At 32.8% G+C, this 13,916-nt stretch overlaps 1 protein-coding gene across 1 annotated transcript in view; it reads left to right on the top strand.

Annotated features, from left to right (window-relative positions):
• LOC148950813 (discoidin domain-containing receptor tyrosine kinase B-like) overlaps window positions 1-13,916 on the top strand; it is a 117,634-nt gene that overhangs the window by 2,939 nt on the left and 100,779 nt on the right. Inside the window, exons 2-3 of the mRNA XM_089090019.1 lie at window positions 6,780-6,938; window positions 9,305-9,410. Coding sequence (XP_088946145.1) covers window positions 6,839-6,938; window positions 9,305-9,410 — 206 coding nt within the window. The 5' untranslated portion in view covers window positions 6,780-6,838. The remainder of the gene's footprint in view (window positions 1-6,779; window positions 6,939-9,304; window positions 9,411-13,916) is intronic.

Consider the following 13,916-nt stretch of genomic DNA (forward strand, 5'->3'; position numbering starts at 1 on the left):
TTATTGAAGAAACTATATTTCTTTCATGGAACTTTGAAACAGTGGATGAACTTAGTGAAAACCTTTTCAGCTACACATATCACAGACGGACAATAAAAAAAGATAATAAATGAAAATACAAAGACAGGTCAATCTATTACATATATTTGAGCAAATACCATAATATTACACCGACAGATCTCGATAAAATAAAAACTACCGCCTAAAAAACTATCGTAATCAAACAGTTCGTGGTAACGAACTGTAAGTAAGGAGCGACCCGGCTCAATGGTAACCGAAACTCTAAAAAACGGGATTTTGATACCAATAGATACATCAAAAGAATCAGATTTTAATTCTGATTTCAAATATATAAGTTTCATTAAGTTTAATCTTACCCATCAGAAGTTACGTGCCTGAGAAAATTTGGCTGATTTTCGAAAAAAGGGGGAAAGACCCCCTAAAAGTTATAGAACCTTAATTTAAATCACACCATCATATTCAACGTATCAGATAACCCTATTATAGAGGTTTCAAGCTCCTATCTACAAAAATTTGGAATTTTCTACTTTTTCCCAGAAGAAAGATCATGGGTACGTGTGTATTTGTTTTTTTTGTTTTTTTTTCCCCAGGGGTGATCGTATCGACCCAGTGGTCCTAGAATATCGTGGAAGGACTCATTGGAACGGAAATTAAAAGTTCTAGTGCCCTTTTTAACTAAACGAAAAAAATGGAGGGCAACTAGGCCCCCTCCCACGCTCATTTTCTTCCCAAAGTCACCCAATCAAAGTTTTGAGACAGCCATTTTGTTCAGCATGGTCGAAAATATGATAAAAATGTCTTTTAGGATGACTTGATTCCCCAAAGTCCCCTGGGGGAGGTCTTATAGTTATTATATTTAATAAATTTTATAATTGATTTGTTTTTTTTGTTTTTTATAATGACTTTTTATGAGTTTTTTGGGTGGTGTAGGTGGGGAAAGGAGAGGGCCGGGGGATAGATGGAAGGATCTTTCCATGAAGGAAGTTTTCATGGGGGAAGGGACATTTCTATGAAGGGGGCGCCGGATTTCCCAGCATTATTAAAGAAAAAGATCAGGAATTAAATTTAAAAAAAAGTTTTTCAACTGATCAACTGATTGTGATTAAGAGGTCGTTTTTAAAGAACTGGAAAAAAAATTCGAACTATAGTTTAAAGAGCAGGGTATTGACTAGGGGGCGAACCCCCTAATATACGTGTTAAAAATTTATGAATATAGAAGTTCGTTACGTAAGTTAATTCTAAGTTACGTATATTTATTACTAATAAAAACGTTCGTAAATAAAATTAAACAAGTTTCGAGAAAGCCATTTAACCAAATATAATGTGCAAATTTTGTTTTAATTATTCATGTACGGTGAGCCAAAATCAAAACCTGCATTAATTCAAAAACGTTCAAAAATTAAGTAAAAAAAAACAAGTTTTTTTAACTGAAAGTAAGGAACGACGTTAAAACTTAAAACGAACAGAAATTATTCCGTATATGAAGGGGCTGTCCCCTCCTCAACGCCTCGCTCTTTACGCTAAAGTTTGACTTTCTCACAACTCTATTTTTTTAAACAATAAAAAAACTTTAGCGTAAAGAGCGAGGCGTTGAGGAGGGGACAGCCCCCTTCATATACGGAATAATTTCTGTTCGTTTTAAGTTTTAACGTCGTTCCTTACTTTCAGTTAAAAAAACTTGTTTTTTTTTATTTAATATGGTATAAAAACCATATTGCACAACAAACTGTCGAAAAAATTAAATACGGTGATCTTCAACCCCCATACACTGGCATCAATGTTCAACTAAAATAGCTACTGATCTAGATGGTTTCGAGGGGTTGCCCATTTTCTATCACCTAGTGAACGTCTCGGAACGTGTGCTACACAGTTCTGCTACTTGCAGCACAGTTCCACCACGCGTGGCACGGTCCCTGAACACTCGCCATACACCACCTGTTCTGTTTGATTTCTGAAAGTTGGTTTTAAGCTCGTTTTTTTTTTTTTTTTTTTTTTTGGTCGGATATTTTTGCGCATGGGTTAGTGATACAGCCATTGCCGTCTTAAATCTCGGCATTCTTATTTTTTTTATTAAATTCAAAGAAGTTTTTAATTTCCTTTTTTATGTATTTTCTTAAGTTCGTCCTCTTAAGGGAATATATGAAAAATATGAAACTCAGCTGAAATACTTACAAATGGAAAATTTTTCTAACCTCTACGAATGTTTCAAAATAAGTTTTTAGTATAGTATTTAAAGTGACGCTTATAATAAAATACGGTACTTGTATATTAGCTGGTACCCACGTGATATATTGTTCTAAAGGAAACTAGTCAAGCGGGTATCGGTCAATAGAGAAATGGGTTGCAAAGCGTGGTTTGTCATTGCGTTTACAATATTTTAAACTATTGTTTTTTTGGATTTAGTGGGGGGGATGTACCTAGGTTAGGTTATGTATTTAATATATGCTATGCCTTACCCCCCCCCCCCCCAATTTGCAAAAAAAATAGTCCAAATTTGTTTCTAAATTATTATATTTTCATCGTATTTTGTTTTATTTCACTAGCATTAACCAAACTTGACTTCTCGCGTGGGTATCAGCTAATACACAAATACGTAAAATACTGATAGTTATAAATTATATTTTAACAAAATCAAACTGTGATTTCGTGGTTTTTATTTGTGTGGAGAAACATATTTCGGTGCAGACTAGGGTTGAAAAATTTGTCTTAGTTTGTTTTGAAACAAAAAATCGAAAAAACGTTTATTCTACGTTTCGATTATAGATGATATTACGACGTGTCTCTATCATTTAATGTTATGTCTAATTTTTTTTACATTTGGGACGCAAACGAGAGAAACAAACCGATCCTGTTGATTCAATTTGTTTTAAATTTCTGAAGCAGACATGATTATATCGAATGACAGTCGAAAATTGGTTCTGTCACTTTGTACCCCAAACTAATTAAATAGGTATGCGGTATATCACCTGTTTGAACAAATACCAATATACGAGGGTTAATAATGGCAACCCCATGGACATCGACGACTGACCGAAAAGTGTCGGCAACTTCACAGACGCCAACGATAAGACCCTAATCGTTCAAGAATTTCAATAGCTTTCGAGTTGGAAGTAGAAATAATATATTGTTAAAAGTGTTGGAAGATTATGTAGCTGTAAAATACCTCTTTAGACCGGATCAAATGCTTAAATACTCGAGTCACACGTGTAAATAATTAAACAAAAAAAAATTTTTCCAACTGAAAGTAAGGAGCAACATTAAAACTGAAAAGGAACAGAAATTATAACGTACATGAAGGGGATTGCCTCCTCCTCAACGTCTCTCTCTTTACGCGAAAGATTTTTAGTAATTTTTAAAAAAGCTTCTTATTTTTCTATATAAACAACCCTTGCGTTTCAGGAGGGTTTCTTAAGGAATTGGGACAAATTTCAAACTTTAGCATTTGTGGAGTCACTTACTAGCTCATTTAATAAGCTACTTAATGGCTTGACAAAGCAACTTGTCTTCGTTTCGAGTCCATGTTTTAGAAATTTAAAATAATTTTCCAAGAATAAGTTTATTTTTCTATGAAAAATCCAGATTATTATTTGCACATGTAGACTCTTAAGACGTTGAAAGAAAATACTAGTCTGTCGAGCCCTTTGAATCCATATCAGTTTTTCACATCTATACAATAATTGTAATGTTTAAATTAACGGAAGACAAGGTTCATTGCTAAGTCTTTTTTTTTTTTTTTTGTATGTGCTTTGTTTTTTACTAAATGCTTTGTATTGTGGGAGGAACACAAGATCGTGGAAAGAAATAGTAAATTTCATTAAAGCATGCGAAGAACACGCCAGATTCAAAACAACTGTCCAAACCTAAGTTACACACATGTGATGCTGTAAGAACATAAGTCAAAAGACAAGGACAACATAATCTATTCTACATACTATAGCAAATACAACAACATTAAATATACATTATATATTACACATGTCGTATTACAACAACATTAGATAGGTTATATAAGTTACTGTTACAATGCTGTTTTCTTAAATGTCTCAACAAATTGGTTTCACATCCGTAAGTCCTTACTAATGAAAGAACAAAGAAAAGAAAACTAGACTAAACAGTTAATCCACAACTGGAAAGTAACACAAAACGATAAAAAAAAACCCTATAACAAAATATAAGAGAAATGAAACAAACTCATATATGATAAGCTAAAGCTGTTGCTTAATGAACTGATCATTAGAAAATATATTTTTTTCGAAAATCTAGGAATATAAGTGAGTACGAGGAGCACAAAACGGGTTGGGCCCATTTGACGCAACTCACCAACTTGTTTCATTTAAGAAATTATAACCATGAATGCCCATATGGGGAGAGGAGGGGGGCTTCAGCCCCCCTCCCCCTGGCTGAATGACACTGCCTTATATTTTGTATTTTTGTCTCGAGATTTCAATTACACAACATTGGAAGTGCCAATTAGACCAAGTAAGCCCCCCCCTAAATTTCAGCTTATGGGCGCCCATGTTGATAACTTAATATCAATTTAATATCTGTTATGTAAAGCCGATTTCGTTTCGCGCCTCTTATTTTCACTTACATTTATATATCCTCAAGAAAAAACTCCAACCAGAACCCTTCCCCTCCCCCCTTAGTACTGACCTTGGTACTCGTGAATCTCGCTAAAAATTGTGAAAAATGTAAATAATATGTTTTGATCTATAATAGCTAAAGTATTATGGAAGTTTTAACAAAATCAAAATAAAGCTTAGCTAATCTAGTCAAAGCTATACAAGAAAAGCTTTTCTCATATATCCTGTTCACCAGCGCCTAAATACAAATAATCATAAATTTTAGTCTGAAACAGTTATTTCTGCATGTGAAATGAACAAATTTGAAAATATTAAGCACCCATCTCATCAGGGGTGAATCCTACCCCTCACTGTGAATACAGGCTAACAATATCAGAAGGGTTGCATAGTAATTTCTGCTAAATGGCTTTGAGTTTTAATGGGTGCGGACAAGAGTCGAAACCCCTGACTGTGACGTGGGATTTGTGAATTAGATACGCGTGCCATTCATCAGATGAAGGGGTTGACAATATCAATTGCCTTAGGTTCTGATATTCTTAATTTTTGATGGTTTGGAATGGTTGTAAAACTCATAATATATTTTTTTAACGATATTAATAAGTTGCTGATAATGGATATTCAAAAACAAATGAAAAATGCTTAAATCAATTACTCACTATTTTTGTATTCTAAATATGTTATTTTAAAATGGTTTCAAAAAGGACAGAAATGCGTGTCAACTGTGAAAAAAGAAAGAAAAAGCGCTATTAGCAAATCTGCACATTACTGATTGCCCACTGAGACAATTTTTCAAAAATAAAAATAAATCATGTTCTTGTACTCACCCTCTCCCCTTGGATTTTGGGGGTGAGAGGGCCCAAGAGCCAATGCCCCCGCAACAAATCTCAAAAGTCTTACGACCTTTCCTTTCGTTTTTATACTTTTCACTTGATATTCATATTCATTTTCAGATTTAAAGCTTAGCCGTCCCCCCCCCCCGAACAAAAAGTCCAGCCCGAGATAAATTTCTGCACCAGTGCCTGTTTTGGTATCAAATTTACACAGCTCAAACCAATAAGACTGAGAGAGACTAATAGAAAGAGAAAGACGGATAATGAGAGGGAGAGAGAGAGAAAGAGAGATATTTTTGTTTGCTCATTTTACATGTCAATAGATTACAGCTGGAATTTTAGTCAATTTTAGCCAATTTTACTGAACCTTGTTCGAGTTTTTAAGTGCAAAAGTGTTAATTAATTTAATTTGTATGCCCAATACCCTCCCTTTTTTGTTCTATATATTTTTTTTTCTCTCTCTCTCTAAAATCTCCCCTTACCCCGCCTCAGTGCAAAAAAATAAATAAAAGACTAAATTCTATGTTCCATTGACCTTTATCTACCTTTTTTACTCTTCTCACACCCATGATGGTTGATCAGTGTGAAAGGCCAAAATTTTGGCCTTTCTTCCTCACTTTACTGGCTGTGAATCAATTTGTTTTTTCATGCTCCAGTATTTTCTCATATTCTCCATTTTCTTATTTTCTCTCTCTACTTTCTTTAAGCAAGCGTTTTTGACTGTTGTCAATAAAAAACCTGTAATCAGGGGTTTTGGTAAGAGGGGGTGGGGGTCTATTGCCCTTTAGAATATTTTCTTCTCCCAAATATTTTGAAGATACCTTCATTTTGTATTCTTATTCAAAAATAATTTTATTGGAATTCTCATTGAAGATTAAAAAAAAGTTGTATAAATAACCCTACGCTAGATTTTAAAAAATGCACTTTGTCCCTCCGCCCCTCCATGTTTTCTTGAATAGGTGCCACTGTCTGTATTAAGTTAATTTTGTTTATAAAATGGAAAATACAGAAATTCAATTATACATTGCAGTTGTCCAATCTATTTTTTTCTGCTTCTTTTTCTTAGGGTGATTATTACTCATGTCTGTTGGGTTTAAACAAATTCTTGTCAACACACATGCTACATCCCATTTCAATATTGAATCATCCAACCGTAAAGTAGTTCAAATTGCTTTTTTGGTTCTGGGAAGAAAAATAGTAATAAACGAGAAAGGATAAGCTGTTATATTAATTTTGGGGGCAAATAAATTCCACCAAAATAATTAATTATCTCACTTTGCTCGATGGATCAAATATTAGGGATAATAAAGCTTTAGGTTTGGATTAGATGATTGCTTTTTTGCAGGCCATACAGTTATTACTTCCAGCCGACAAAGATTTGTTTTTTTTTCTACGGATCTTGGTATGATGAAGCAGTTATACATCGATTTAGAAGTCCTTATGCATCGAATTTTACCGATCTTTGTTCATTTTCAACTCTTTATTGCCAGTGTTAAAGGAACAAGTAAGATTTTAATTGCTTTTTAGTACATATTTACCACATTGCTTATTTGAATAGAATTGTACGGGTTTAACCGTTCGGGTTTCTACCTGGTTTTGGATCTGTACCTCCTTTATTTGTGTTCTATCAGATGTGTTAAAAAAAAATTAAATTCACGAGAAAAAGTGCGATCAACCATAATCAGGGCTATAAAGAATATCAAGCGATGTACGATCAACCATAATCAGGGCTGTAAAGAATATCCTTTAACAAGCGCTGTGCGATGAACCATAATCAGGATTATGAAATATTTCCTTAGACAAACGCTTATGTTTTTGTCAATCACATCAGTGAATCAGTTTTCTTACTATAAGAAACATGGTATTTGTAACTCAGGATGAGTTTACTTATATTTACTTTATTTAACTTGCCCTTATTACTATAACCTTAGTTATTGTTAAATCACCAATTACGGATATCAACATAGTTTTAAGGTGATCAAAAGAAGTAAAAATTTGTTCTAAATTGTTCATTTCTCCGACGTTAGATTTTGTATCGTGGGATTAATATTTCAGGAGTGGGGTAACTTTAAAAAGAAATCACTAAAAATAGGTGAATAATTTAGCAAATATAACTGGGAGGGGACAAGAGATATCTAATGCTGCTTGGCGAACTGGCATAATTTTTTTCCTTCTGAATTTTGTATCCTTTCTAAGGCTAAGCGCATAAGTTTTTTCGTGTATATTTTCCTTGAGTCTTTTGCTTACCCCCTCCCGCACATGCATTAACTAGTCTCTCATCTTGAAGATTCGAGTATAATTGTTTAATAAGTTTTTTTTGCGTAATATTAACTATGAATTAAATACTAATTAATAAATTACTAGTGTCAAGTTTATCCCTCTCTCTCTGGATTCTGAAAAATACTTTTTTTTGGATATTTTGATTGAAAAAATGTTTATTTTGATTATATAAAAAAAAATTCGGAAGAGACAATTTTAAACCGATTAAATTTTGAAAAATACATTTTGTCCCGTCTAACTTTTCGTAAGTTGACGCCACTGCATAGACCAAAATTTTTTGCAAGTTTTACACGTAAGTGAGTCAGTTTTAATGAAAGATATGAGAAATCATAGAAAATATAGAAAAGTATAGAAAATATAGAAAACCATAGAAAAGTACAATCAAATTGTTAGCGAGGGGTCGCCCAACGTCCACCACCTGGTGTACGTCTCGGAGTACCACGTTCTCTTGGCACTTTCGCCACGCTCGGCACTGTTACGTAACACATGGCACAGTCCCTGCAACGCTCGTGCGCCATCTGGTTTATATGATTTTTGAAAGTTGGCACCTCCTTGATTGTTGGTTTACTTTTTTGACAACTTAGACGACTTATTTCATGAATATGTATTCTAATGTAATGAAAATATCTTTAAGTTTAGGTCTAAAAAAAAAAACGTTTCAGTCTCAAAGGAAAAAAATAACAGTAAGTAGTATTAATTCAAGTTTAAAAACTAAAGACATGCTTACACAATGTGTATTGTATTTTGTACAAATAGGAAAGTCTTTTGCAAACATTATATGTCCCGACATTTTCTAATTATTTAGTCTTAATCCCTTCCTGTAGCCACGAACGATTTTTATCAGGGTGTTTTCTTTAAAGTTTCAAAATCCACTTTTCAGAAACATCACCACTCCCTGGAAAGATCTTCTGATCCTCATCTAGGGTCTAGACCATACCTTTAAGGCTTAGGGTGGTGAGAACATGTTACAAATTATTTATTTATTTTTTGGTAACGCATATCACATCTTTCAACATAAAATATTTACCTTAGCAAATGTAAAGCAAGTAAATGAGAATAATTTGTCATAAGAAAGTCTCTAATCCGGCCCCCCTGGATCCGCCAATGTGCACTTCATCTGGAATTTAATTTTGGAAATATTATATCATTGAATAAGTTTTTGAGCAATTACAACTGTGTGATTTTATTTCTTTTCAGTGCTTAGTCTCTCTATTTCTTTCATTTTTTTAATATTATTTGGTATATTAGAATTATTATTGTTTAAATGATTTTTTTTTTCTTTCTTCTGTGCCTTCTGCACCTAGAGTTATGGCGTTTCATATTTATCTCAGGAAACGATTTTTCTCCCCACTAAATTTTGATGAATATCTTTGTTGGGGTATTCACTGTAAAAGGTATTTTTATGGTATTGAAATTGAATAAAGAGGACAAGTCTCCCCCCCCCACCTATATATATAAAAAAAACATTCCTCCTTTCCCTAAATTTTTATGAATCGACTAAAGGGTTTTTTGCTATTTGCAGATGGTAAAAATTCGCAAAATTAAAATTATTCTTGTTAGCATTTAAGCCTTTATTAAATTTAATTTCAGATTTTAAATGTGATTTTTCGCTTGGGATGGAATCAAGTCAAATTAGTGATGACAATTTGAGTGCATCTTCATCTTATGTGAAAAGTGTTAGTCCTGTGCATGCTAGGTAAGTTAAAATAACGAAGACTCTATTAGGGTTCAGATTTTATTTATTTTTGTATGTTTTATAAATTAAGATTTTGTGAACGAAATCTGTTTCAGTTGGGAGACACATTGCAGTACAAAGCTGGAGAATATAAGATGAAATTTATTTTCAAAAAAACATCTATCACAAGCTCAGATGAACCAATCTCCCTTTTTAGAGTCAAATTAGAAAGTAAAATGGCAAAAAACAAATACGTAAAAAAAAACATATATACATAAGTCAACACGTCAAAACGATAAGAAACATTTAAAAGTAGTAGAATTTATAAAAAAATTAATAAAACTAATTATAAAATAAATTAAATTAATATAATTTATTTTAAATTGATATAAATTAATTAATATAAATTTAATTAAATAATATAAATAAAACTATAAAAATGAAAATAATATAATAATAATATAAATAAATTAAGTAATATAAATAATAATATAATTAAATAATATAAATTAATTAATAAATTAAATTAATATAAATTAATTAATACATTAAATTAATATAATTTAATTAAAATTAAATAAATAAAAAAAATTAATAAAACCAGTAAAGAAAACAAAAAAGAGGTGGTAAACCAGAGAAATGGTCTAAATAACAGGGAAGATGGAAATTATTGGGATGGTTTATTAATTTCGGGGGGGGGGGGTGTAATGATGTTCATTATTCGATAAAAAAAAACTTTACACAGCGACTGGTAGAAAAGAAGAGGCAATTCTCTATTTTAGCATTTCGATTATGCAGAGGAGATGGGTTTACATCATAATGGGAGAATATATCCCTGTTCTTTGGAAACTACTGTTACGATAATGACTGATGTTGGTTCGATCACTAGTATTTCTATTCGTGTTTGATTTGGTACTAAGACCTGGTAGGTGGTTCAACTCCATTGGTTACAGTCCCCAATCAGGGTGACTCGATTTTTAGTCCTGACCCAGCCTTCAATCGTATTGATTGGTATTAGATTGGTATTATTCTTCCGTTTTTAAAGCTGCGAATAATAAACATATGATCGGCTTCAATATAGGTTTATCAGCTGATTAATTTAGTAGCTTGACTCATTAACTTAACAGCTTGATTAAATAATTTGAGTTAAACGAATATGGTATTGTTTTTCCATGAAAATATAAATTTATGCCTAGGTTTATAAATGATATTATTGTTTGTTCTCTAGTTTCTCTCGTGGAAAATTCTCCTATAGAGAATTTATCTCCCGGAAAATCTCCCCCCCCTCAAATGGAAACAATCTCCCAGACAATTCCCTTTCAGCAAAAAGTTTACCCCGTGAAATCCTCCGTGAATACTCACATGTAAAATTGAGTCGCCAAAGAGAAAGTAAGACAAAAAAAATTCCATCTATGAATTCTTGCAAATTCCTTGTGTGTTACATTTCCCCGGGAAAATTCCTCATGAAACCTATCCTCATCTGGAAAATTATCCCCTTGAAACATCACTCCCCCCGCAGAAAATCTTCCGACCAAAAAAATGTCTGTGTATTTCCCAATCACAAATACTATATGCAAACTATGGGCAAATTTTATAACTTACAACCCTTTCCCAAGGATCCGCGGGGGTTTCCGTCATCACCATAGGTATAGCTATTGGAGCTTAAAATTATGCTGAACAAAATTATTATCTCAAGACTTTGATCGGGTGTCTTTGAGATATTTGGGGTGTGGGAGCATGTCTAGCTGCCGTTAAATCACTTTAGTCACGTAAAAAGGCACCACAACTTTTAATTTCCGTTCGATTGAGCCTTCTCCCGATCTTTTAGGATGATTGGTTCCATACGATCTTCCCTGAGAAAAAAAAATACATTCGTGATCTTTCTTCTAGCAAAAAAAATACAAAATTCCACATTTTGTAGATGGGAGCTTGAAACCTCTACAGCAAGATTGGCTGATGTGTTGAATCTGATGGTGGGATTTTCTTTAAGAAAACTTGACTTTTTGGGGGTGTTTCTCTACTTTTTTTTGAAATAAAGCAAATTGTTCTTAGAATCGTATTTTTCGTGGGTAACACGAAATCAAATGAATTTTATGTATTTGAAATCAGCAGAGAAAGCCAATTGTGATCAAAATTCCTATTTTTAGATTTTTGGTAACTATTGGGCCCAGTCGCTTCTTTCTTAATCTTCCTTACCATAAACTGCTTGAAAGTTCGAAATTTTTTTTTGAAAAACTTTTTTTTCAATTTTTTTAATTAATTACTATAAAAATGCATTCACTTCTGCTACGTCTATTCGATGGACGTTATATTTCAACGCATAAACTTGCAGGCAAATCACAAAATGAATTATTCGTTTTTTTCGAAATAATTCAAAATACTTGATAAAAAAAGCGGAAGAAATTCGGTTTTCTTTTATTCTTAATATTCGTCTGTTACTTTACTAAGAATACATTTTTCTTCTTTTCAATTGCCAAACCGTCATTCAACAGAAGACTTTGGTATCAGAAGCTTCCTTCTCTATTACAAATTATTTATTTTTATTTTTATATATTATATTATTGCATTCCTATTTGTTAGCTATTTCAGCAAACGATACAAGAAGAAAAGAAGTATTCAGGAAAAATTATAAACAAATTTTGGAAAAAAAAAATTGTTCGTAATGTAGTCAGTGTCAAGTAATTTCAAGCTCTATGTCGAATTTTATGTTAAGGAAAATTTATGGAATAGTCAATATCCCAGCAAAAAAAAAAGAACACAAGTTCTTGATGAGTGATTAATAAATTATGAAAACAAATGGTAGAATTCTAGGTGGCCCTATAATTTAGCTAGAATGAAAGTGAAAAAATTATTTGATGCCTTTTTTATGCTCTTTCATAATACAATAATCGCTTCTGTCATAAATTGCATCTTAAATCCTTAAAGCGGCCCCAAAGGTATTTAATTTTTGTAACCACACAAAGAGTTTATAACCTAACCTAACCTGCAAAATACTTGATTTTCAATTCAAACCGTTTTCCTACCGATTCAAGTTTTTCAAATGCCGTCGACAAAAATATCACTGAATTTTGCGATTCGAAACTTTGCCCTCAACAATTCAGGTTATATTCCAATTCAGGGTATATATTTGCACATTAGGGAGGTGGGGGGGGGGGGGGCCAAGTTCATGGGTAAATTTGCAGTGGGCTATATAATTTAGCTAGGATGAAAGTGAAAACATCATTTGCTCTTTCATAATTCATATAAAATACCTTCGGGGCCTCTTTAAGGGCTCAAGATGCAATTTCCAATAGAAGCAATTATTGAGTTCTGAAAGAGCATAAAAAAAGGTATCAAATGATATTTTCACTGTCATCCTAGCTAAATTATAAGGCCACCTAGAAATTTACCAACAAATTATTAAACTTTTTCTAGAAATCTGCATTTCGCATTTTAATTTGTAATTTTTTAAAAATTGTGATGATTTTAGAAGGTAGTACTAGTGGTTTTATGGTTTTTGTACTATCATCAAACAGTTCGTGGTAACGAACCGTAAGTAAGGAGCGACCCGGCTCAATGGTAACCGAAACTCTAAAAAATGATTTTGATTCTGAAAAATTATTGATACCAATAGTTTTTATACCAATAGCTCTAAAAAAATTTGATACCAATAGATACATAAAAAGAATCAAATCTTAATTCTGATTTCAAATATATAACTTTCATCAAGTTTAATCTTACCTATCAAAAGTTACGCGTCTGAGAACATTTGGCTGATTTTCGAAAAAAGTGGGAAAGACCCCCTAAAAGTTATAGAACCTTAATGAAAATGGCACCATCATATTCAGCGTATCAGAGAACCCTAGTAAAGAGGTTTCAAGCTCCTATCTACAAAAATGTGGAATTTTGCATTTTTTTGCCAGAAGAAAGATCACGGGTGCGTGTTTATTTGTTTTTTTTTGTTTTGTTTTTTCTTTTCCCCAGGGGTAATCGTATTGACCCAGTGGTCGTAGAATATCGTAGGAGGGTTCATTGGAACGGAAATTAAAAGTTCTAGTGCCATTTTTAAGTGAACAAGAAAATGGAGGGCAACTAGGCCCCCTCCCGCGCTGATTTTTTTCTCAAAAGTTACCCAATTAAAATTTTGAGATAGCCATTTTGTTCAGCATAGTCCAAAATATAATAAATATGTCTTTTAGGATGACTTAATCCTCCACAGTTCCCAGGGGAAGGGCTGTAAGTTATGAACTTTGCCCATTGCTTACATATTGTATTGGTTATTGGGAAGTATACAGACATTTTCAGGGAGGATTTTTTTCTGGTGGGGGTGGGGCCGGAGGAGGGGTTTACTCGGGAGAATATTTCCGTGGAGGATTTTTCTTTGGGGTAAGGGAGATTTCTATAAAGGGGGCGCCGGATTTCCAAGCATTATTTAAAAAACGATCAGAAATTAAATTAAAAAAAAACAAGTTTTTTCAACTAAAAGTAAGAAGCAACATTAGAACTTAAAACGAACAGAAATTATTACGTATATGAGTGGGTTCTCCC

This window comes from Artemia sp. Qi Xiang Cuo, chromosome 6, assembly GCF_049724085.1.
Source record: "Artemia sp. Qi Xiang Cuo chromosome 6, ASM4972408v1, whole genome shotgun sequence".
NCBI classification, from domain to species: Eukaryota; Metazoa; Arthropoda; class Branchiopoda; order Anostraca; family Artemiidae; genus Artemia; species Artemia sp. Qi Xiang Cuo.